General features: G+C 41.9%; 2 protein-coding genes across 4 annotated transcripts in view; one reads left to right on the forward strand and one right to left on the reverse strand.

The window, feature by feature from the left end:
- Window positions 1–2,645: 2,645 nt before the first annotated feature.
- On the reverse strand, window positions 2,646–10,339 carry GID8 (GID complex subunit 8 homolog). Of its 2 annotated transcripts, XM_074888034.1 has the most exons (6): window positions 10,242–10,336; window positions 9,278–9,334; window positions 8,884–9,013; window positions 7,482–7,678; window positions 6,774–6,971; window positions 2,646–6,443 (listed from the first exon to the last, which is right to left on the reverse strand). In XM_074888034.1, exons 3-6 carry the CDS (start codon window positions 8,999–9,001, stop codon window positions 6,270–6,272), a joined length of 687 nt encoding a protein of 228 aa, XP_074744135.1. In that variant the 5' UTR covers window positions 9,002–9,013; window positions 9,278–9,334; window positions 10,242–10,336; the 3' UTR covers window positions 2,646–6,269. The 2 variants fall into 2 exon arrangements, with proteins under 2 accessions (XP_074744135.1, XP_074744134.1); XM_074888033.1 differs by lacking the exon at window positions 9,278–9,334 and having other exon boundaries at window positions 10,242–10,339.
- A 6,301-nt stretch (window positions 10,340–16,640) lies between these two features.
- The window catches only part of DIDO1 (death inducer-obliterator 1), a 55,683-nt gene continuing 48,730 nt past the window's right edge, over window positions 16,641–23,593 (forward strand). Inside the window, exon 1 of one of the 2 annotated variants that reach the window (XM_074888266.1) lies at window positions 16,641–16,777. The gene's annotated coding sequence lies outside the window, so the exon portion shown is untranslated. The remainder of the gene's footprint in view (window positions 16,778–23,593) is intronic. The other variant, XM_074888265.1, reaches the window with a different exon arrangement.

Here is a 23,593-nt window from a genome sequence, read left to right on the forward strand (position 1 = left end):
CCTCCTTGCTCCCCCCCCAGCTCCTCCAGCTTTCATAGGTTTGCTGGCAGAAAAGTCTCTGTTTCTACTTTTTAAGGATTAGAACTGAACATGATATTCCCATGCAAAGGATTTAAGGAAAAAATAAACAGGAATCAGTAGCGTTAGTTTAACTCTGTTGGATAGAGCTGTTGCCTTGCTGCGAGGGAGATAATCAGACTCCTTTATGGAAACAGATAAATAAAATGATGGTTATCTCAGATCACGAGGACTCACTTCAGGAATATGAATGCACAGGAGGAGCTTTGTTAAGACGCCGTTCAGGTGGTTCTGTGGCCGATGGCAGCTGGGATGCAGGCATGACCAAACTTCTGCTCAGCAGACGACAGAGGAAACTCCCGCTCAGCCTGACCAAGGTCGTACAAGGCCCTTGGGAAAGTACTGAAGCTTCTGGGCTGCACCAAAAAGTAGAGAGGCGCAGGTGCAGGGCAGGCACCTCCCATCTGCTACTCCTGCAGAAATGCTCGTTAAAATTAAGCCCGTAGCAGACTAATGCTTAGCTAACTCACTCATTCTTCTTCCAACAGGAACACTTTGCAGGTTCCTGAAGAGTAGCTACCTACATAAATCAAGAGGGGTTACAGTATTATTAAGCTGAACCTTAGTGAAATAGCAAGAAGACTCCTCACACATCAGAGAGACGACGCCAGGAGGAGGGCACCAGGGCTGACAAAAGCAAAAATCATAAAATCATAGTTTGTCCTTTTGTTTCACCATTTATTCCTCAGAGGAAAGAGATCTCCCCCAAAAGGCCTGCAGCACAGTCACACACGGACGGACAGACCTGCTACCAACAGAGGAAACCAATACAACAAGTTTTGGTACAAGTGGAAACTGAGGGGAACCACGTGTAGTAACCACAGAGCTTAGCCTGCGTCCAGGGGTAGGCTTTCCTCCCTTTATTTGGACACAAACCTGGAAACCATAAAGTATTTTTATTCACTCTGCTACTGTGCCCGTTTCCAGAAGAGGGAGCCAAGACACGGTAAAATGCTGCCAAAAATCAAAACCATTGTTCAATTTTATTTTTTTTTTTTAAATAGTGTATATGTTTGGAGTTAAGTTAATTCGAGGCAGGAGGGGAGATGAACACAGAAGCAAAATGCATGTTACAAGCTCAGAAAAGAACTGAAGAAGTCTCGGGCGTGGTACAGTAATCACAGATACAGAAAACTTATTGTCATACCCACATATGAGTTAATACTACGTTAAGTCTCACTGCTGTGGGATGCAAGCAGCTCCAACACAGACACTGCAAGAGCAGCTACTAACTTACGAAAATTATGATTTAATTTGGAAATCAAGCACATCACACAAAGTTTTATTTGCTGTACTCTTCAGCTCCTCTCCTTGTACTGCTCAGTATCACCTCTTCAGTTAATAGCTTCTTTGACTAATTTGCTTCCCGCATAAGAAGCTGGTTTCACCATCAGAAATAGCTGCAGTTAAAAAAAGCGTTTGAGTGTTACATCCATCACATGCACACAAATAAGTTTAAGAAGTAAAAACACAGACATCGTTCCTTTTACTGCTGCATAATTTTCTGGAAGCAAGCCTCCCACTGAGCTGATTAAATGGCAAATGGAATCAGTTCAGAAGACAGGTGCTGACTAAAGAAAATAATCTTATGCAAGAACACAATCACCTCTAGTTTTTCCTGTGTTCAGCTTAATCTGTCAAAAGATTAAACCAAACAAAAGATTACCGGGTTAATATTTGAGCTGACATTTACTATCATTAAAGTTTATCCACACAATGGTTGTATTATTTGAAGATTTCATGAAGTTAAGCACAGATCAAGACCAAATCCTGAAGGGGTGCGAATGGAGAAATAGGCTCACACATTCCATAAAGGGCAATTGTTGTCTCCTGAAAGGAACAGCCCAACTGCAGCTGGAAAGCTCCCTGCTAACCCAGAGCAGTTTCAATGCAACTTGTCCACAGTCCAAAGAAAATGCATGTGGTTTCTAGTGCTAAATAATGCAACTTTGCAAAACTGCTGCAGGCAGCAATACGCTGAGAAATAAGCAAACGATCAGGAAGTTGACAAATTGAGTGTTTTTAAATGAAGAGCGATGCCCATGCAGAAATTCATCCAGGTGGGTGTAAGGTAGCAGTATGTTGTTGGAATCCTCACTTGACATGAGGAGCACGAGAGAACACACAGGGCTGTCTGGTTCTGAGGTGCCTGGATGCATCAACACCCAGCCCACTGGTACTTTGGCCAATCTCATCCTTAAATTTAATCGTATGAAGGCAGGAAGGGAGAGGAAAGGATTAATTTCTAGCACCTCGATGCATCCATTGAGAAGTACAAATCCTTTTGAGGGTGCTGCTCAGCAGCTTTGTTTTGTCTCTGCACAGCTCATGCAACAGCTATAACCCTCCTCGTCACCAACATTACAGCAGAAACAAGCACTGCCCGGTGACACCGCTGGGTGGAAGAGACCTACAGTGCAGGTCAGAACTCGCTGTACCCTAAAGGCAGATTTAGGGCAAAATACAGCTCCATCTCCTTTTATATCGAGGTAAGTATCTCAAGGACGATTCCAGCTGCTGTTGACAGCAGGAGGCCCTGTTACCCGTGAAGATAAGACACACAGGGATCACGCTCCAACTCAATTTAATAAGCTTCGTAACGAACTTGGACAGAAAGTGGTTTGAAATAACTCGAGCAACACTCATCTACTAGTCAAGGATTTTTTTTTTTTAAGTAATGCTTTTAAGCTTATACTCAAGCATACAAAGCATAAATTTTACAAATTAAAAACAATAAAATCATCCTAGAATAATGTAATGGCTTCCCCTATATGTACAAGGAGCGGAAAGGAAACAGAATTCTTTCCAGGTAATTTCACACATCTTAAATGCTACATAAGTGCTCTCCACATTCATTTCAATTTTTCTTTCAACGTGGGTGGAAGGAGCTGAAAGTGTTTCAATGAAATCATCTTAAAGAGAGAGAGGTACTTCACCTGGTTTCAAGCTGCATATGTTTGCCTCTTCAAAAGTCTTGAGAGGAAATGCTTTACTTAAAATTCTGCTGTTAGTTTCTGTGCAGCAGCCTCTGTTTTTCCAGCTATATAAAATTAAACAGTTCAGTAAGTATTTCTCAGAAAGTACCACCAGTACTTCATCTTCATGGAAACCTGTTATCCCCCACCCTTCACAAATGACTCCATTGTACAACAGAAGCAACCAGTTTAGCTTAGATTTGACAGGCATAAAAGAAACATGGTAACAGCGAAGACAACAGTTATTAGGGAGGCGATAGGTTTTGGGAGAGATTTGTAGCCTAATCAAAACACACTTGATACACAGCCTTTCTGCAGAGGCGTATAAGACAGGATATTTTACAACGCAACTTCATGTCCATAGCATTAATAAAAAGAAATCTTACTTGCTTTCAACAAAGGAAAGGTTGGGGGAGGAATGAGTGTAGTGTATCACTTTTAATTGCCAGATTTGTTTGTCACCGTTGAGTTTGGAACAAACCTTCTTACAAAAGTTATCTTCATATTGTTCTAAATTAGAGTGGAACAAAATATGTATTTTTACACTAAAGCAAACTGATCAAAGTGGCATTTAATAATATTTGTTAAAGTGGTTATCTAACAAAAATGGGTTAACAAAATCCCATTCATTAGTAGTCACCAAATAAGACACTTCTCATGCATATGACAAAAGTTCATTCGTGTACTGAGACGTCTGTTTACTGTGTACAATATTTCCATAAATTATAATATGTTTCACAGCCCCTACCATTCAAGAATATTTCAAACAGATTATATATTATATTTGTATATGCAAACTATTTTATATACACTAATATAAAGATCCTTAGAAGTACCAATATCACTACCTTTACGCTTTCTCTAAAATGCATAGCTTTCGAATATTTTCTTGCAGTTACCAAAAACTTTACAGATTAAAGCTGCTTATCAATGTGGCATGTTCATAAAAACAAAGTGAAATAGTTCTATACTAATTTTATATTAAACCCCTTAAAAAACATGTTTACTTTTTTAATGGGAGAAAAAAAAAAGCTAGGGAAAATTCAAGTAATCTATGCTCAATCTTTGCCCAAATACTATATGAAATTAACGTGACGTTCTAGAAGTACAGTGAACTTCTCAACCAGGACTGTAATACTGCATTTCTCACGGAGAAAAATGCCAGTCATGCCACAAAAACGCACCACTTTCCACTTCATCTGGGAGAAGCTTTAGATGAGATTTAACAACACAAGTGTCAGAACAGAGAAAAAGCTGATTGGTTATATATGAAGAAATTAGAGCTATTCCAGTTTTGTTTCTGCAGTTTGTTATTAAACAAAGTTACATTAACCATACAGTTTCTCACAAACTAAAAGTTATACATGGTTTTCAGACATCAACCGACTGGAAAAAGCCAAAAAAAAAAAAAATAACCCACAACTGTTAAAAGTTTGGTGTTAGAATAACCAGCCTGGGTGAAGAAAATCCAGACTGCTGTTGTAGTTGGGGGGCTACTGATAGCTTGTTTTGTATAAACTTCAAGACCTCCATACCACAAAATGCCTCAAAGTGGAGAACAGAACGATCAGTAATAAATGAGAACAAGTAATTTTGTTATATCCATCATCTAGCTTAACCTCAGTGCGCCGCATCTGTAATAGCTGCTTAACAAACAACGGTTTCCCCCCCACAAAAAATAGCTACACAAGTAAACAGTGTTCACAGTAATGCAATCAGTAACAGGTTTTGTTAGTTTCCGTAAGTCAGGTGTATCTGCAAAGCTTTATACAGTTTAATGCATAAGTATTCCAGTAAAATTAAGTGAAAACTAAGTTTCATTCTACAGGGTAATATCTACCATACAAGACTAGAGTATGTACAGTATGGGACTGGTGTGACAACTGCCAGTGTTTCATGATGTTAAACTATTTCACCCATCAGCTCGATCTTTGTTCAGCAAATCTTTAATAAACTTGATATACGCACCTAAAAACCTAGAGATCAATTTGGCAAGATTAGTGCTTGCTACCACTGGATATATCCCAGTGTACAGTGCTGCAAAACTGAGTCACCCAGAACATCCCATACCCAGATTACAATTTGTTGACTTGAAAGTCTGGACTTCACATGTAAAACATTAAAACTATAATCCTAACTGGAGTGAGGACAGTCAGTAAACAAATAACAGGTGAAAATGAACTGCATCTCTTCAGAAAGGTATGGAAGAATTGAGAAAATAGGAATTTCGGTTTTTAGACAGCCCTGCTCTGCTCAGCTCAAGGCATAAAACCAGCCCAAGTAGCTCTAAAACTACGATTCTTATTCAGCAAGCATAAAGGCAGATCCTGCACAAGATGATGCATCAGAGGCTTCAACAAGCACCTCTCCCCTCCACTTCATTCCCTAATACAGCATGTCTTTCAGCTTACAAACACCCAGTGGCCTTCAGAGCCTCAGCAGCCTGCTGGAACCACTGCAGTGTCTACAGCTGCACATTTCATATAGGGGGGAAAGGCCCCTGTTGACAAAAAATCCTCAAATGCCTCTGGGGGCCATTTTGGTCATTCGTGAAAATTAGGAAAAAAACTTACTTCTGACAATACTCCTCCTGAAAAGATGGGTCACTGATCCATTATGAACATAGCTCTCACCATATAAAGCACCAAAAAGTCAGAAACAAGGAAAAAAAAAAGTCCTTAAATTATGATTTACAAGTTTGTACACTATTTCCTAAGCAAAAGGTTGACCTTACTGCGAAGTTTATAGATGAAAACTTGACCAGTTACTTTTAAGGGGAATGTATATCTGGCTATAACTTAAAGGTAGAAAATATTCACTGTTCTATATACACATTTCAAACAGGAGACAGTTAAACTTAACTGAATAGTTGCCAATATAACTCCATATTAATTCACTGGCCACTAAACTAGGCATCAGTAGCCAATTAGAAAGCTTGAGTTCTGTACTTTTAAAAATGCTATTTTTCCTGTCCTGTTTAATTGTTTTTTTAAAAATGTATTATAGTGCATAGCCTAAGTCAGACTTTCAAAGAGATACAGCGCCTTTCAATGCAGTTTTTGCAGCATTTAAAAGGGACTTTTCTCCCTTCAAATTAGATGTTCATTGAAAAATCTGAATTGAATGCTGTACTGTAGTAAAAATATTTCAGTCACAGACTGATATAAATGTATACTGTGCAGTACTAAGATTGTTTGATGTCCATCTGCACACATTTTACTTGGGTTCTTCAATCGTCCCCTTGCTGAGGTCTGTCATTTTGGGATATTTCACTTTCTTCTGGTCCAGCTCATTCTGAGCCCACAGTAGTAGTTTCAGTAATTTTGCCAACTTGGGTGTTGATTCACGATTTTCGTAGTCTAGAACAGCTTGATTAACCTCACTCCATACCTGGAATAGAAAATACTGGAGTTCAGTAATAGTTTTCATATGATTAACACTGTTAATGTCACACAGACATCGAAAAGATCACACCCAGTGTGCTAATTCCTCAGAACACGGCCAGGGCAAAGCTCCATAGACTATGAGCCTGGAGAAAACAAGGAAGAGAGCCAAATAGTTGAATACATTAACACCCATTTTTTAAATCCTGCTTAGGAAATACTTCTGTTCTTTTGCATACCACTATATACATTTTTTCTAAACATTTCAAAAATATTTGGATGTTATTTTCACCACATATGAATAAAAGACATCAATTTCCTTTTGAGAAAGGACTACCTTCTGTCGCTGCATCATGTTAAGCAAGTCTCCAAATGGTGATTCTTCAGGATTATCAAAGGCAAGCAAAGCCAGCGTGCGCTCCATTTCTGTCAGGCATTCCCTGCTCTCCTCGCCTTGTTCTGCTAATTGGGTCTGAGCAAATTCCAGAGCTGCTTCTGTCTCACGCTGCCGAATCAGTTCAATCAAATGCTGCTGCTACATATGAAAGACACAGCAATATTAGCTAAGCAAATTAACAAATCTCCAGTATTTCAAGAGTGTAATCTTCAGACATTAGTGTGTAATTTGAGACAAACACTAATTCAGAATTTGACAGTATGAGGTCAATTCTTCTCAACGTATGAGACAAGGAGCAGCAGACTTGTCTACAAAATCTACTGAAAGAGGTAACCTCGTGCTTTTGAGCAACATGTTTTGAAAAGACATATTACTAAAGGAACTACTAGAAATTCAGACTAACAGTAATTGGAAGTTGGTAAGTCACGGACCACTGCTGCTGTTACAAGTTTTCATGTTATTAATTGCATATGACAGTTCCTGCATCATGCCACAGACTTTCCCATTGCTACAAAACGATGCCAAGAACAAACACTTGAAACTGCATCCGTGTTGTCACAAACCTTGCAACATACTCGTAAAATCTGCACTACTTTTTCCAGTCTCTTAGCAATCTCTAAAACAAAGATAAAGTTTGCCTGTCCTTACCTGCAAATGAAAGTAAAGATATCTGTTTGTATCTAGCAATTCTGGATGGAGACTGTTTATTAATGCAATGGCTTCTTGAATCTGTCCTTTCAATATCATTTCTCGAATTTTTATTCTTTCATCAAGAGTCTCTAAATCAACACTGGGTTCAATTCCAGACTCCATTCGAAACTTCTCTGCTGCTTCTTTAAAACCCTCTGAAATAGAAACATTTTACCTATGAAAAATATTTTATGAAACATCTTAAAAAAAACCCATCAGCTTAAATGAAAATATTTCCATATTGCTTGTGCATTTTGGTGGTTTAAAGATTAAGTCTGAATGGAAAAATTCTTATCTATTTAAACAGGCGTTTATCCAACAGGCATCGAACAGTACACGCTTAATTCATTCTTAACTCAAGTGCCCTCATTCTCTAAGGATGCCTGCAACTTGTAGTCCGATACCTCTTAACTTGAAAGCTTATTTTACACTTAAATAGAGCAGTATACTTATTCCAAAATGGGATTTTCAAATTTTGAGTGGTTTGGCTTCTCCCTCCAGCCCCCAAATCTGTTTACACAGACCTAGCAATTTTACTGAGAAGAAACAGGAAATAAATTTTGCTTTCCTGTATGAACACAGTATTTTTTTTTTAAGCTGTAACAGCTATTTTAAATCCTAAGTCACACTTTCATACACACAAAAATGATTTACGCCACTAAGATGCTCTTCCTTTATCCCAGAAGCTTCACCTACACACCAGTGTAAACAGGGGTGTAGATCGGATGCAGATGCCTCCGCCCTAGTATAGCTTATTAGGATGGTATGCATCATAATTGCTAGGGACAATTTCTGAGGGTTTTTGATTGCTCTAAGTATAAAGTGAGGCTATATGCTGAAGGGGTTAATGTTTTTGTTCTCAAACTATTTTGACAACATTGGTTTTTCAGAGTTTAGCTTTCTAGCCAGTTAAAACTTGTTTCTGATAGCTGTTCTGTGCAGCTTTCAGAGTGTTATTTAACAACTGCAACATATCTTGAACTCTGTTTTTAAAAAGGACATCATACAGAAACGTTTGTTTACAGCACTCCAGAAAACATTTTCTTTTCTGTATCTTTCAGCAGAAGAGTTAAGGTTAACAAATGTCACTTCTATTGCATAAGAGCTCAAGTCTCTGAATCTTAATTTCCACTTAAGAGAACACAAGAGCAGTTGTATCTTGCTAAGAGAAGCCAACAGCAATTACTAAGTCCTCAAAGCGCTTAATTTCACTCCATCTAGTAGCATATTTTAACCAAAACAGTCTAGTAGCATATTTTAACCAAAACAGTCTAGTAGCATATTTTAACCAAAACAGTCTGTCTTGATAAAATAAGCGACATGTATTTAAGAGCCTCCTAGCATTAGTACTCATTTTTACCTGTAACAAGGTAGTTCATGATAAGGCGGTTCATGTCTGCTCTCTGGATATGCAAGTTATTAAGTTTTTCCATCCATTCATCTTTTGTGATTTCATCAGGTTTTTCTGTATAACTCATCTTGGACTCTTACTACAAGAAAAGCAAAGCATCTCATTTAACATGACTCAAGAAGTAAGTTTAAGGCATGCAAGCACTGTGCTACTACCATCTTTATATCTTTTTTATGAGATCTTTTAAATTAATAATCCAAAAGAGACCCTTTTATCTCAAACCGCAGTTTTACATTTTTCTCCTCCTTGTTCCTGCACCCTTTAACATCTACTAGCAAGTCTCTAAAGCTGCTTTCATCAATCGTCAGAATAAAAAATTCAAACACCATCTTCTTGTACTTACTCTTAAATCCACTCCAAATAAATCTCGTTCAGAGTTTATACAGGACACACAGCATCACTGTGAAACAAGTGAATCAACGAGTTTTGACTGCTAGCCAGAAAAAAAACTAACAAATGTGTAAAGCAATGCCTATGTAAACATTATTTGCTTTAAAGTTTTCATCAAAACATATGGGACAGCTCCATATATTGTACAGCTACAAAACTGTACGTTATATATTTTCCAATGTACAACTAAAAGACTTACACTAGCTTAGCTTCACTGTCCCCAAAAGTACTACTGTCAGCATTACTAAAATGGTTTTTTTTTTCTCCTAGTATTTTTCTCGGTAATATTTTTTTTCAGATTCGTAAGCAAAGCGCTTCGCTAAGCCGGCATTTAATCACTTCTACCTCCAAGTCACGATCACAGGGGCAGCGAAAGGGGGAGGAGAGGCGGCAACAACAACAACAGCAACAGGCACCGCCACTCCGCTCAGACAAACGCGAGCGGCAGCGCGCCTTCTCATCACCACCCCGCTGCCAACAGGTTTTTCTTTCTCTAAACTACCGCCGAAGCCACACCGCACCCAAGAAACTTGGGACAGCGGGAGGCAGGACCAGCCCAGGGCCGGCTGAGGGGCCGGTCGGTCCCCGGCCCCGCATTCACGCCGCTCCCGACCACGCGGCAGGAAAACGGGGCTCCGGCAGCCCGAGCCCCGCGCGGCCCCCGCTCGCTGGGGAAACGCGACCTCCCCCCATCACCCCACAACCCCCGCTGGCCACCGGCCCGCCGAAGCGCTGCCCCCGACCCGGCCCTCCCCGGGGCCCGGGCCACCGAAGCGCTCGGCTCCGCTCACCACAGGCCCAGCGCCTCCCCACCCCGCCGCGGCGGCCAGCAGCGGGCTGACCCGCCGGGCCAGGGGAAGGGTCTAGCCAGCCCCCGTCCCCCGAGGGAATGAGCGGCTCCGCCGGCGCCATCTTACCGAGCGCGCCGCGGTGCCGGCTCCGACGCACGAACGCGGGCCCCTCCGCCGCCTCCGCCAGGCCGCTGGCGCGCGGATCTCGCGAGAACCGCCCGCTCGGCCAATCAGCGCCCGCAGAGGGGCGAGAAAAAGGCAACCATAGAGTTGCCCGGTGGGGTGGAGAATGTACGCCGGTCCCTCCAGGGGGAGCTGGTACCATAGAGGCGGGCCGGGGTGGCGGTACCGCCGTACCATAGAGATCGGGCGCGATCCAGCCAGGGCCGCGGTAGAGCGGCGGCGGCCGAGGTGCGGGGCGAGCCGGGCTGCAAGATGGCTGCTCTGCCGCCTCAGGCCGCCGGGGCGGCTGCGCCAGCCCGTGGGATGGCGGTCCCTGCAGCCAGCGGGGCCGCTGCCCCGAGCGGAGCGGAGGGCCGGGGCTCGTTCCTGCCCTGCCTCCCCGCAGCCTCGATTCGGCTCGCGGCTGCAAGGCGGGAGTCGGGGCAGGGACTGCGCTGTCTCCGCCATGCTGCCTCCCCCGGCGGCCGCGACCACTTCTGTCAGGCGCTGCCGCAGCTGCTCTGTGGCTCGTATCCCTCCCCGACGCTTTAATAACGCCTCGGGTGACAGCGTGGACCTCCTTGGGAGAGGGACACCGACCCTGGCAGTAACAACCGAAGCAGAAACGGGCTGATGGGCTGGTCCAGTCCCGGCTCCGGTGGGGTGTGCGCAGGCAGCGCCGTGTGAGGGGGTAATGGCTCGAAGCCGGGCACGGCGGGGCCGGCGGCAGCGTTGTCGGGCCGTGCTTGCCAAGGGTTGGCCACTCGAGCAAGGGCTGCTGCCCGCAGAGCTGGCCCCGACAGTCTGCCAAGGTAATGGAAGGGGTCTGCTGTAGGTCACAGCCTGGGATGGCAATGTAGAGTCCCACCAGTTCCCAGCGCCGCTGCTGCGCTGGACTGTGAACTGTCCCGGCTGAGGGCTCTGATTTATGAGCTCTGTCGAAATTTGTATTGGCTGCTGAGAAGAGTTAATAAACTCACTGCGGCTAGATCCAGCGGGGTTTGTGAGTCAAAGCACTCTGCAGAAAAGCCAAGAACGCACCTCGATTTGTGTATTTAAATGGAGAGTAGGCTTAAGACATACAACTTTTACACATGAAACGCTGCAAACGACACTCAGGAAAATGTAAGTTCACTTAGACTGGGAATACGGGTACAGTTACTCAATTTTGTAACTGTGCGATGAAGTGCAGCCTCCAAAACTCCCTTTCGTTGCAATTGTCCCTACATTGAAACCAATAAAAAATACAGTGTAATCAGTAATTTATGATTTTAACTTAATTCCCTCAATCAAAGCTCCCAAATTTATAAACAATGCAGAATTTTGAACAAAGAACTTCAAATATTTAGTAATGCCATTAGCTGTTAGCCATATGACAAAGCTACAACGTGGCAAGCGTTCCTGTTGATTGGAGAGGCCTCTTCCTCAGGCTTTAATCTAAAAACTAATCTCAATGACTTTGTTTGAGAAACATCAACCTTCAGACTCTATTTTTGAACGGGTAGGCTTGTAAATCCCTCCTGGACTCAGATGTCCTGCCTGGTTCTTGTCAGCTCCTCCCTAAAAGGTGGAGTTTCTCAGGAGGCTTCCGTAAAGAGGGAGAGGGGAGGAAGACGCCCCTTCTCTAGGAGGGTTTCCTGACTTTTCTATAGAGGGAGACGTACCCCAAGCAGAGAGAGGCAATTGAGTGTAATTTGCACCACAATTACTGTTTACAGGTAAAGAATAGGTGGAATTGTTTTCTAATAAGTAGAATAATATATTGAGTAAGTAAGCTAAAAATGTGTGAGCTGCTGTTTGGTAGCATACTTGATAGTGTGATGCTGACACCTGTTTTTTCTGAGGTTGGGATGTTCAACCAACTGCAACAGAAGTTCCCCTTTACCCCTTTATTGTCCCTGAGCTAAAGAAAAGTAAAAATGGGCTAAAAGCAGCTTCTGAGTTGTGGTTTTGCTTGTCGTGAAAAATAGTTTGAGGGGTTTTTAAAAATATTTATAGAAGTTGGCATTTTTTCTAACCATAATGTTAACAAAAAGAAGTTTGTAATGCTTCTGTGCTGAATATCATGGCCAGCTGCATTTTTTTTTTTTCCTTTTATATGCTTTCCCTAGCTTTTTGGTTTCTGGTAATGTCAAACTTTTTTAAAAACTGAGCTTTCATTTGAGAGAAGAGGTGTTATAACTACTTTAGTTGCAATGAACACTCGTTGACTGTTACTATTGAAGTATTGTCTTACTGAGTCTGAAAACAAAGTGACTTTCTAATGCATTAATTGTTTTTATTTGGTTAAACAACTAAATAGTACTACTTGTAGTGACACCTTTTTTTGATGGCAGCATTAACCCAATGTGGTAAAATCCTAAGTATATAAAAAAACTTTAAAAACTATTATTCCTTTTTCTTGATACAGGCATTTTTTCCCCTAGTAATGTTCTGAGTGCAATGAAAATTCTGTAGGTTTGGGGAATTGAACAGTATCTTGAGTAATAATGACACAATTTATGCTATTTCCTGATATAATGCTGCTTGGTGACCTTCTGTATTCCCCTCTTTTTAAGTTGTATCTCACTGAATAAATCTCTAATCATCCCATGTATAATACCTGTGGCTGTCTATAGTGAAGAGGAACGCTTATGTTCCCGGTGCTTCATAGCCTGGGATACTTAAGGACTTCAAAATGCCAAACTTGAATGGCTTTTCTTTGTTAAACATCACAAAATTAAGATGGCAGTAGGAAGATACAAAGCTGTGCAGCAGTTCAGGGCAAAAGCTTCCTACACCATTCTCTTTTTTCCTAGCACTACAGCCTAACTTCTGTTAAAACCCCTCACGTTCTCCCCAAATTTAGAACCAAACCTTTTTTTTATTACTCAGGGAAAACCTTGCAGGATACTTCTGTGACTCCAAAGTTGGATTAAAATGCAGGGAAACAAACTACTTTGCTCTCAGGGGAACTATCCTGTGGCTTCAATATGCTGCAATCCTACAAGAATCTTGCAGTAATGACACAGAAAGTTGGATTTTTGGGCAAGACTACAAAATTGAGATGAAAAGAAACATAATAACTAATTCAGTGCAGTTTATAGAATTCTTACATGCATTAGGATTTGATAAATCCTAATCTCAAAGAGGTATTTTGATGACTTATATTTGGAGTTGATTGAATTGTAAATGAAAATCACTTAATTGCTGGAGAAGTCACAAAAATCCTTGCAAAAAAAAAAAAAAAGGGTGTATATTGGGGGGGTGGGGGTCATGGAGTTTACCTAGAATTGGAGGGGGAAAAAAACCTGCAAGTTTCTGTCAGCTGGTAGGAAAGGGGATTGCTTTATTTATGTGAATGTAATTAACCCTCAGTAAAGTATTTTTCTGTGTTCATCTAGTCTTTATGAAAAATGAAGTATCGGGAGCCTTGGAGAATCAGGGACCCAGAAGATACACTACATTGACACCTGATGTGTCTATTCTGAGTGATGCGCTGAACTCTGAGGACAGAGGCCTTTTTCCACAAAAGAAGGTAAAACTGGAGCACAGCCAACAGAAATTAATCTCTTCTGACTTAAAATGATTAATTATTTGTTAAAAAAAAGAGAAAGAAACGCCAGACACAGAGGAGGGGAAGGAACTTGCTCACTTGCTTTCATCCTTACTCTTTTCATGGCCTAACTCTGTCTCTAGTTTTTACCTGGTCGCTGAAATTGTCTCACCAGAACATTCGGTGAGGAAGAACTGAGAGAAAGGGTGATCGTAAAGTAAGTATTATATTTAAGGGCTTTGCATCTTCAAACACTGGAAGAGGTTGCTATCTTGGTGAAGGGAAGGGTGGGTGAGAGAGCAGAAGTGACATCCCAGATCTGGGAAGAGCATCTCAGTGCAACACCAAGATGATGCCTTAGTGCCTGTCACAAACAGCAGTTTTATGGGTCACAGCCTTGCGTGAGACACTGCAAATATAAGGGCAGGCAATTTGTTGACACCCAAAGTTTAAAAAGGACTAATTAGGGGAACCCAAGGGATAAACAAATAAAGATGTGTCAGCTGTAGGGGAAAGTCTCGGTGTACTGACTGCCTAATAGCGGAAAACATTTTCAGAAGCAGTGGAAAAAAGTTTTAAGGAGAGTTAGTGCTGAGGGATTTGTAAATAGCTCAGCATAAGCTTCTCCGGTGTTTAAGAGGGAGAGATAAATAAGATGCTTATTAGGCTGTTTTAGAAGCTGATTGATAGTCATTAATCTCTGCTAGGATTTCCCAGCAGTTTTCAGGTCAAACCAGTTAGAAACTATCATCGTGTTATATGAGAGAAGGCCTAAACTGAAACAAAACTGCCATTATATGGATCACTAAAAAAGCTCCTTCTGCTTGCTGCCAGGACAATGCAGATTCAGACCAGTAACCCAGGAGGAAATTTCCCAAATTAAGGGAAATTAGACTCTAACAGGAAAAGAATTTGAAAGGGAAGGGAATGAGGTAGGGAAAGAACTGAGGTGCTGATGGTACCATTTCAGTGAAGGTGACACAGATGTTTCGTCAGCGAAGATACTCTGACTTGGGCTTTAGCACAAAGGTGTAGGATTTTTTGTGGGTTGAAGGTGTAATGCGCTTTAGCCAGTATTCACTGGGTGTGCAAAGTGAATCGGTATTACATTAAGATGGTGTAAGCCTCTTACCAAATGCATGTAAGAGGAATTTAATACTGTTTCACTGCTGGATACCCCATTGCAGGCATCTCCTGTTCACTGTTGGTGTGCAATTCCTTGTTTTGCATGTTCCCTTTCTCTTAGTGTGTAATTCCTGGGTTTGAGCACTCCCTAGATGCTAAATTTGTCCATTAACATGTTATTAGCTTTTCCCAGGGTATAAATCACCGTGCAGCTTGATCAATCAAATCATAAGGTATTTCCCCTCCACGTGCTTTTCATTTATTGTAGCTGCAGAACAAAAACTTCTGCTTGCCTTTATTTGTGGTGTCTTGTACTTTTGCACAGGAATCTGTTGTTTGTTTTTTTTTTTTACCTCTGGGTGTTCCTGTGTGAAGTAAGTATTAATACTGCCCAGTTTTACAGCTGGAGAAAGAGGCTGACTATGTTATCAGGCAAAAAGCTAATAGTAGCTTTTCCAACATTATCCTGAGCTTTTACCCCCAGAATTCTCATACAGAATGTAGACTTCTAAGAGATGTAATCAAATTACTTGATCGAATCCTGTAATTCTGTGGAATTGATGCTAAGTATGTGTTTGTGTTTCCTCATGTTTTCATTCCTTAATCCACCTTAGTAACCACCACACTTGTCTGGAATCCAGCTGAAATCAATGTTATCAACCCATGAGGGAAAATGTGCAGGATCAGGGTCAGTCAAAGACCCAAACCTCGCACCTCCAACTGCCTAAAAGGTTCTTCAGATGTGCGGGTCAGGAGTGTGCATGGCCTCAGGTCCTGTAAACTTCGGGACCCCTCAGTGATTGTGAGATGTAGGTGTTTCTGGTTGCTAATATTGCAAATGCTGACAGTAGGAACAAAATGTGAAGCTCTCTGTTTATAGCAGCTTGGATTCTGGAGAGTTGTTTCGAGTAGCCTAACCATTTTTAAAGGGTGTTTACTAGGAAGCCTCCCTGCAGTGGATGAGCTGATCCAGTAAACGCTTCCCTTCCACAGCACTCCACAGCATTACTGCAGCAATTGCTATTTGATTTTCTAAAACAGGTGGAGTAGAACAGGAAAAACAAAACAAAACCCCAGTGGAATAAGCGCGGGTGGGGAGCATGGCTGATGTGAGCAGCTGGGTCTACAAGCAGCGGCTGAGCTCCTCTGCCATTTTAATCCTGTGACAAAGCTGCACTTGTCCTGTGAGAGAAGTCACTGTAAGCAAAACAGTATTTAGCACTGCTACTGTGCAGTTTTGCTTTGGCATTTGCAGCCTCACGAATAATGAATAAAACTGCAGTTCCTGTGAGGTAAGATCGGATGTATTTTTAATAAGAAAACCGGGAGCAGGCGTTGTCGATCCCTCAGAACTCGTCTGCAGAGGAAGCCCTGAGGTGACCGGGGCGGCCCGCCTCCCGTTTTCCTCAGTGGCTGCAGAGGGGCGGCGTGCGGCGGCCTAGAGCCGACGGGACGGGCACTCGGCGGGCAGCCGCGCCGCTACGGCTTGTGCGGGGAAGGGCTGCGGCCCCCCTCGAGCGGAGGGGGACGGGGAAGACCGGCCAGCGCTGGCGGGCCGGAGCCGACGGGCCGGCGCCGCCGCTTTCCCGCCCAGCGCCCGGCCGCGAGGGAGCGCGCGCCGCCGGGCCGGGAGGCGGAGCCAACGGCAGCCTCCGGGAGCCGTGCGCAAAGCGAAGCGCTCTAGTCTGCGGTTGGGCGCCATGTTGGTCTCTATGGTAACGGGGGAGGAGCGTCCCCGCCCAGCGCTCTGGAGCGGTTGCGAGGAGGAAATGGCGGCTCGGCTCGGCTGAGACCCTCGGCGGTGGCGGCGAGATCCCCCCCCACCCCCTCCCCGCGGTGAGTGAGGGAGGCAGCCGGAGAAGCACCGGGATGGGAGGAGAGAGCGAGTGGGGCCGCCGCTGCGGTGGAGGGGTCGCGGAAAAGGGGCGGCCGGCTCCTCCGGCCTGGACGCCTTTGGGCTCGACTAGAAAATGGAGGCGGGCGGGTGGTTGCGGGTCAGGGCGGCCGGAGGGACCCCGGGGGGTGGCGGCGCGGCCTGTTTTCAGGGGACCGTCGGTGCGGCTGCAGGCCGCGGGCACGCCGGAGGCCTGGCCCGGTTCCAGAGGAGGTCGGCGACTCAATGCGGGGGCCCTGGAGGAAGCTAAAAGCCGCCGCCCCATAAGCTCATAACGTGGTTGGGCCGGAGCGGAGAGGACGCCTTTCCCGGGCGGAGCGGGCTAGAAGGCGGGCTCCTCCATGTTGGGGGGAAAGGAGAGGACGGTTGTGCTCGGAGGCGATCGACGTCATACCCAAGCTGACGCCGGCAAGCTTCTCCGTGACGTCACGACCGACTTTAACCGCCTTTCTCGTTCAATTTCACCGTTGCCCCGGTACCGCCGCCGCGGCCCCGATCGGTGGCCGGGTGCGGGGGTTGCGCCCTTCCTCGGGGCGGTGCTCTCGGCGGCTGGGGACTCCAGAAACCCAACCGAAAACTCATTCTGGGGCTGGGGGGGGAGTCTTGGGAGGGTGGGACTGAAATTTACCTGCCTTGAGGTGGCATTTGTTTTCTGTGGGCGATGGAGGTGGTCTCCTTATTGGTGAGTTAAACAAGAAAAGTTGAACTTTATCTGATGACTTGTCGGGGAAAAGAGGAGGGGTTGAATTTTTAGACAGTAGTAATTGTTGGTTGGCTTTAACTATTCAGTAAATTCCGTGTCAATAACTATTCCCCATCCATTGCACTAATGTACTTAAATACTGTCTCTTGGAGGTGATGGTAGTTTGGAGCTGCTTATTTGGCTTGCAAAAGCCATTCTTTGATGGTGACCAAATTTCGTTCCATACAGTTAAGTAGTTTTCAGTTTGTACCTCCAAGCGATAGCTATATTTTAGCAGTGAGCTAAGAAAATGTTACCGTTTTAGCATATCCTTTTTAACTTGTTACAAAATGTATGTGTGTTACACTGTTTGTACGTTCAGTAATTCAAAACAGTGTAACATGCTGTTTTTCTTGCATGGTCTTTGATGTTTTCCTTCTAGGAACTTCAGGGAAGACAAAAAATGCTGATTCCTTTTACTTAGCTCAAAGATGTATATAGCATTCCTAATTTCCCTCTTGGTTTTTTTTTTTCCCTGGATAATCTATTTGAGATTTTTTGCAGAAATAGCTCTTTTGAATATTTAATCATCACAGCCTTGTTTAAGTAAATTCTTTGGCAGCTGATATTCAACTATAGTTTGCTTTATTTTATGAGAACTTTTTCACTGTTAGCTTTTTTTGTCTTTCTGTTTTATACATTTTTCTTGTAAGTGGTAATCTGAACTGGTCTAGCTTCAACTGTCTCGTTGCTACTTCTACAAACAAAATTTACTAGCTGTTTAAGCAATTTAATTGCTAGTCAATGAAAAATGATAATGTGTAGTTACTGTACAAGTGTAGCATATGCTGTGTTAATTGTAATAGATATTTTGGGTTGTGCTCCACTTTTATGTATGCCAGCTGCTTGTTACCGTTCTTTGACATTTGGAACTTTCTATAGGAATAAATATAGAAGTATGCTCAAAATAGCTGTTCAGTTAGGCCTTAAATTTTTTTCCCTTGATGGTTCCAGAAACATATTGCACATGAAGGTTTTTTAATGCACTTTGGTGGAAGAATAAAGGCTCGTGTTAGCCTTCAGCCTACTTTGAGACCGCATGACTCCAGTGATTTGCAAATCGAATAATTGTTGATTTCAAGACTAGCACTTAAATATTTTTTTAACAAGTTTGTGTTGGTTTTTTTTAAGGGCTATTTTAGTTGATTTCTATTGGTATTCAAACGAAGTTTTTGCTCTGCTGCAAATGTATGTACCCTGTGAAATATTTATAGATTTTAAAACTGTTCAAATATAATACATATAATTTACACAGTGCTTCAGAGGGTGCTTTTCATATAACTAAGAGACGTCTTTTGAGGTTAAAAAAACCCCCACCAAACCTGAAACTCCCAAGGCAATGCTAATAGAATTGTATGAGTCCAGATTAATAAATAAAATTGAATAAATATTTTTCAGTGTCTAGTGGACTCATCAAAAGGCAGTATTTGCTCTACTTAATCCTGCTTCACTACTAAAATTTTCTGGCAGTAGATTATGTTATTTGTTTCTGGTTTAAGATATTAATTGTCTTTATAGTTGTAATTTACAACTGTGGGATTTTAATTCTGTACAGCCTGAATCTTCAGCTAGAAATATTAAGTGGGGAGAGGAAGGGCAAGGGTTACAGGGTTTAGGCTGAGAGTTTATAAAATTTAACTGATAAAAATGGAAGAAGGGACTGTACTCAGGAATAGTAAGATTAGATGGTTTTTAGTTGACAGAAGTGGTAGTGTCTATCTGCACTAGTTTATTCTCTGGTGCAGTTTTTCTGTCTAGTGTCTCTTGTAGTGCTACAAGTAGGACAGTGGTAGGAGATTTAAGGAGAGGGTTTTAATATAAGTAAGATTTATGTAGTTTATGCAAGAACTGGTTGCTTTTTTATGTGCTGTCAAGCCTCTCTCCCCACTAGGAGAATCTTCAGTCAACTGTCAGTTAATGCTTTGAGGGTTGTACTGCTATTAAGTTTTTATCTAATACAGCTTCTGAAATAAGTGGATACTTCACAGTTATTAATGGTGATAGTCTCAAAAGCATTGATGGGCTTTGAGGTTAAGAAAAATCTTAAATTTCCAGTTAGGGAGCCAACACACAAAGATTTAAATGTGCATTATGTGTGTTCTCACAGTAAACCCTAATCAAAATGGGGAACTGAACTGCGTTTACTGCATTTTTAATAACATAATCAGTATGCTGTAATTACTGTATTTCACTAAATTCTGAAGGAGAAATTCATTTCTGTTTTACTTCATTTAATGAAGTCTTTTTGATGGAATAAGAATGAAAATGATAGCTGGTTTAAAATGTATTTTACTTCACTTTTTACAAATGAAATAAGGGAGAAGAAGCATCAAAACACAGTATTTGTTTTTCTTCAACAGCTGTGCTGATAGGGTCAGAAATTATAATCCTGCAGTTTGAGTCCATTTCTGTATACACAGTTGGACTGACAACAATAACTAGACATGCCAGAGGATAGAGATAGTTTAATTATAATGTAAAACTAACATTTTTTTTTTTACAGATAATAGTATAGGATGTGTAGCTAGTTTATATACTGTTATAATGCCAGCTTGACAAAAGGCCCATACAGCTTTACTAGTTTGTGTAAAACTGAGAAGAGGGATTTTTTAACTGCAGTGTAAGTATTCAAGCTGAAATTTGGCAGTTGTAGAATTGTAATCTTGTATGTTTTAAAAATAAACAGGCTGTGGGATGTTGAAGAGTTAACAGCCGAATAACTGGTGCTGTTCAGTTAACAGCCGAGTATTCCTAAGAGCCCTGATAGAGAACTAATTTCTTTGGTACTTGAGCAGAGGAATGCCAGATTGTGTGAATCACCTTTACAAAGTGCATTGTTTCCTGTTCAGTTGCTGAAAAATGTATTTTCAGTGCCGCTGAAGAGGTCAAGTTCAGTAGCACACATTGAACATTAGACAAATAAGTAGTATGTATTTGTAAAAAGTTTTAATTCAAGCTGATGGAAAAGGAATGGTAAAGGTCTTGTATATTGAGTAACACCCAACAATTAAAGTTTGTAATTGATATTTCTGTGCCTAAACTTAGGACCATGGCTTGTAAAATTGGCTTGTACTGGTGCCTTTAGAAGGTTTCTTGTACAGAGATAGTTGTTTGGTTTTTTTAATCTAATTTTTTGACCACAGAAAGCTGCCTTTTTTTTTTCTTAATCTGTATAAAAGGGAAAAAGAAAAAAGCAGAGCTGTCTACACTGCTTGTGATTCTGTTCACAACTGTTCTTAATGAGCAAAATCTATTTGCTGTCTTATTTTTGCTCATACTGTTCAGACCCTGAGAGCAGAAGTAAAGCTGACCAAAAAAATCAATTTTGTTTTGTTGGTTTTGGGTAAATTTTCATTGTTAGGGCAGATACAGGATTAGCTTACGCAGAAGAATGTGAATAAAGGCTTCAGCAGGTATTACAGGAGTAGTAAAAAAGCCAAACGTCAGTCTGTTAGTAAGCCAATAGAGTGTATCTGCGTAGTCTTTTAAGCACCCATTAAGCTCTGCACTAGAAAATACCAATGGCATGTATATAATACTTTTCTGTCCTCTTAAAATTAACACTAAACTGAATATGAATTTTGTTTATCAAACATAATTATGGGCCTACAAGTTGGAGGATGTGCATAGTGTAAGTGCCTTACATTAAGGTTTCACCTCTGCTAAAGCTCTGTCAGTACAGTTGACAGTTACAGTTCTTTGCTCAGCCACTAACACAGAGCTGTGCTGGCAGAAGCTCTAATGTGTACACAAATACCTTGGAATCTGTTCTCTAATGTAGCTTTTTCCATTTGGGGAATTTGAACTTTCAAAGTCTTGCTTCCTCCTGAGATAAACTGCTTCCCTCTTCAGAAGGGCCTGTACTCGTGTGTTGACAGAGCTGTCATACGAGGGTGCAGCCACGCTGCTAAAGCTCGGCTGCACCAGGGTGGTGCATGCCTGCTGCCCCACCATGCAAACAGAACGACTCGTACAGGTGAAAGTACAGTTTTGCAGATGTAATTACACCAATACGAGGCGCTTATGCCAGCACAGCTCTGTTGATTAGAGATTGTACCCCTTAACATTCCTGACTTGTGCAATTGTGACAGTGAACCTCTGTAGTATAGATATGATCCACAGTCTTGTCTGTTATTAAATAAATTTTTCATGTTTGCCAGATCTCTGGTGGGCCTGCTGCTAAAGTGCCTCGAATGTTTCTATGAGACATTGCTCTTTAGCTGAATTTAGCTGTGGGAACTTCACTCTGGTCCAAAGAAGCACTTTTTTGCTACTTATCCAGAATAAAATATACTTGTAATACTTGGTGCTGTTCTCATTCTGCTGCACTACCTACTGAGTGGTCCATCTTGCCTTTCCTTTATTTTTTTCTGACTGTTCTGACCCTGTATGATGCAATCTGAAATAAGAATTTTTTAAAAATGTTTTTCTTGGGAAGATGATCTTCTAGTCTGAAAGACATCAAAATAAACTTCAGTGTGTGTGTATTTTGTTTTGCATAAACCAGGGAGTTACTTTATGCTTTTTTGCTTGGAGTAGTCAAGTCATACCGTGGAGTTGCTCATTGTCTTCTTTAACTGCTACTGTACACTAGCCTGCTGTGTGTGCCTGGTAATCTGATTCTGTGCATACACATTAAATTCAACACTTCCAGGAGGTCCCACATGTGCTGCAAATGTGCAGGATTGCTGTCCTGTGTGTGTGCAGTTTCCCATCATGTGAGGCAGTGGCCTTCTTAGGAGGCTTATGTAAGGTAAGTGAGTAGCCTGACAGAAATCATGGAAAGGATAATGGTGTATTTATTAGTGTCAGACATACAGTAGAGAGAGTTTATAATAATGGGTGACTGAAGACATTTTAATTTGGAAAGGTTCATTTCAAGTACAGAGACCAAGTAAATGTATTTATTGTTTTTAAGGGAAGCTATTTCTTTAACTTCTTTGAATGAATCCATTTGCTTAATTATTTTAAACTAAACTGTCAAGTTGGTTTGCTATGAAGTTTATTGTCAATTTAGAATATTTCTTTAATACCTTTCTCAAGTGGAAAAAAGTGATCTTGTGAAATTTGTAAATGTATTGAGTCATTTTTCATGAGAGAAAAATCTGGAAGAAAATTGAATACTTGTTTCTCCATCTTTGGAAATTAAAAAAAAAGTTGTTAATGTTTACATTTTAAATCTCATTAGTTGATTGGCATCAGCACTCTATATTGGTAGTACTTGGTATCATGTAAATGTGCACTTAATGGGCTCTCCTGTACCAAGACAGGACAAATATTTTGCACTACACCCTGGATATTTGAAATAATTTTTCAGTGCAAAACAAAAAAATGCTACATTCAAAGTCAGAAAGCCTGCAAAGCTCAAAACTTCATTGCAATGATCTATCTTGAGTTTCCAGGGGTGTCTTGACAGTAGAAAGGTGGTAGTGATGGACACTACTGAACTATTTGTGATACCACATCATGACACCATGAGGTCTTATAGTACCTTCAAAGATTTCTTGATAAAATGTCAGTAAGATTGAGGAAGGGGTCTCAACAGAGGTGCAGAAGCCACTGAACTAATTCTTTTTCTCTCTTTACCTCCCCTCCTCTGGGAGATATGGTCACACTGGTGTGCTAAGGTGTCCCTGGGGAGCTTTTCCATCGCATTGGAGACCACAGTGGGTACCATCACACACTTTTCTTTCTGCCTTCTTCAAAGAGTGCAGATTCTCTATCCTTCAGTGCAACCGTCTCTATACTGGGGCAGCCTGATCTCCCATGCTAATCACGTCAGTTCTTTTCCATTACTTTTGGTAGGAGCTTACATGGGGTACTACCCAACACTGAAAAACGAGGCTGTACAAGTACTAGAACCTGTCTTTGTAAAGGGAGATGGGGCGGTGAGGGAAGAAGCGGCAGATCTGAGTGGAAGGGTGGGATGTGAGATTACTGTAGATGTCAGTGGTGCCATCCCTGACTAATACCGTGTTGTGTTATGTGCATCTGGGATTGAAATACTGTTCTGATACTAA

The sequence above is a fragment of the Strix uralensis genome, chromosome 18 (genome assembly GCF_047716275.1).
Source record: "Strix uralensis isolate ZFMK-TIS-50842 chromosome 18, bStrUra1, whole genome shotgun sequence".
Classification (NCBI taxonomy): Eukaryota; Metazoa; Chordata; class Aves; order Strigiformes; family Strigidae; genus Strix; species Strix uralensis.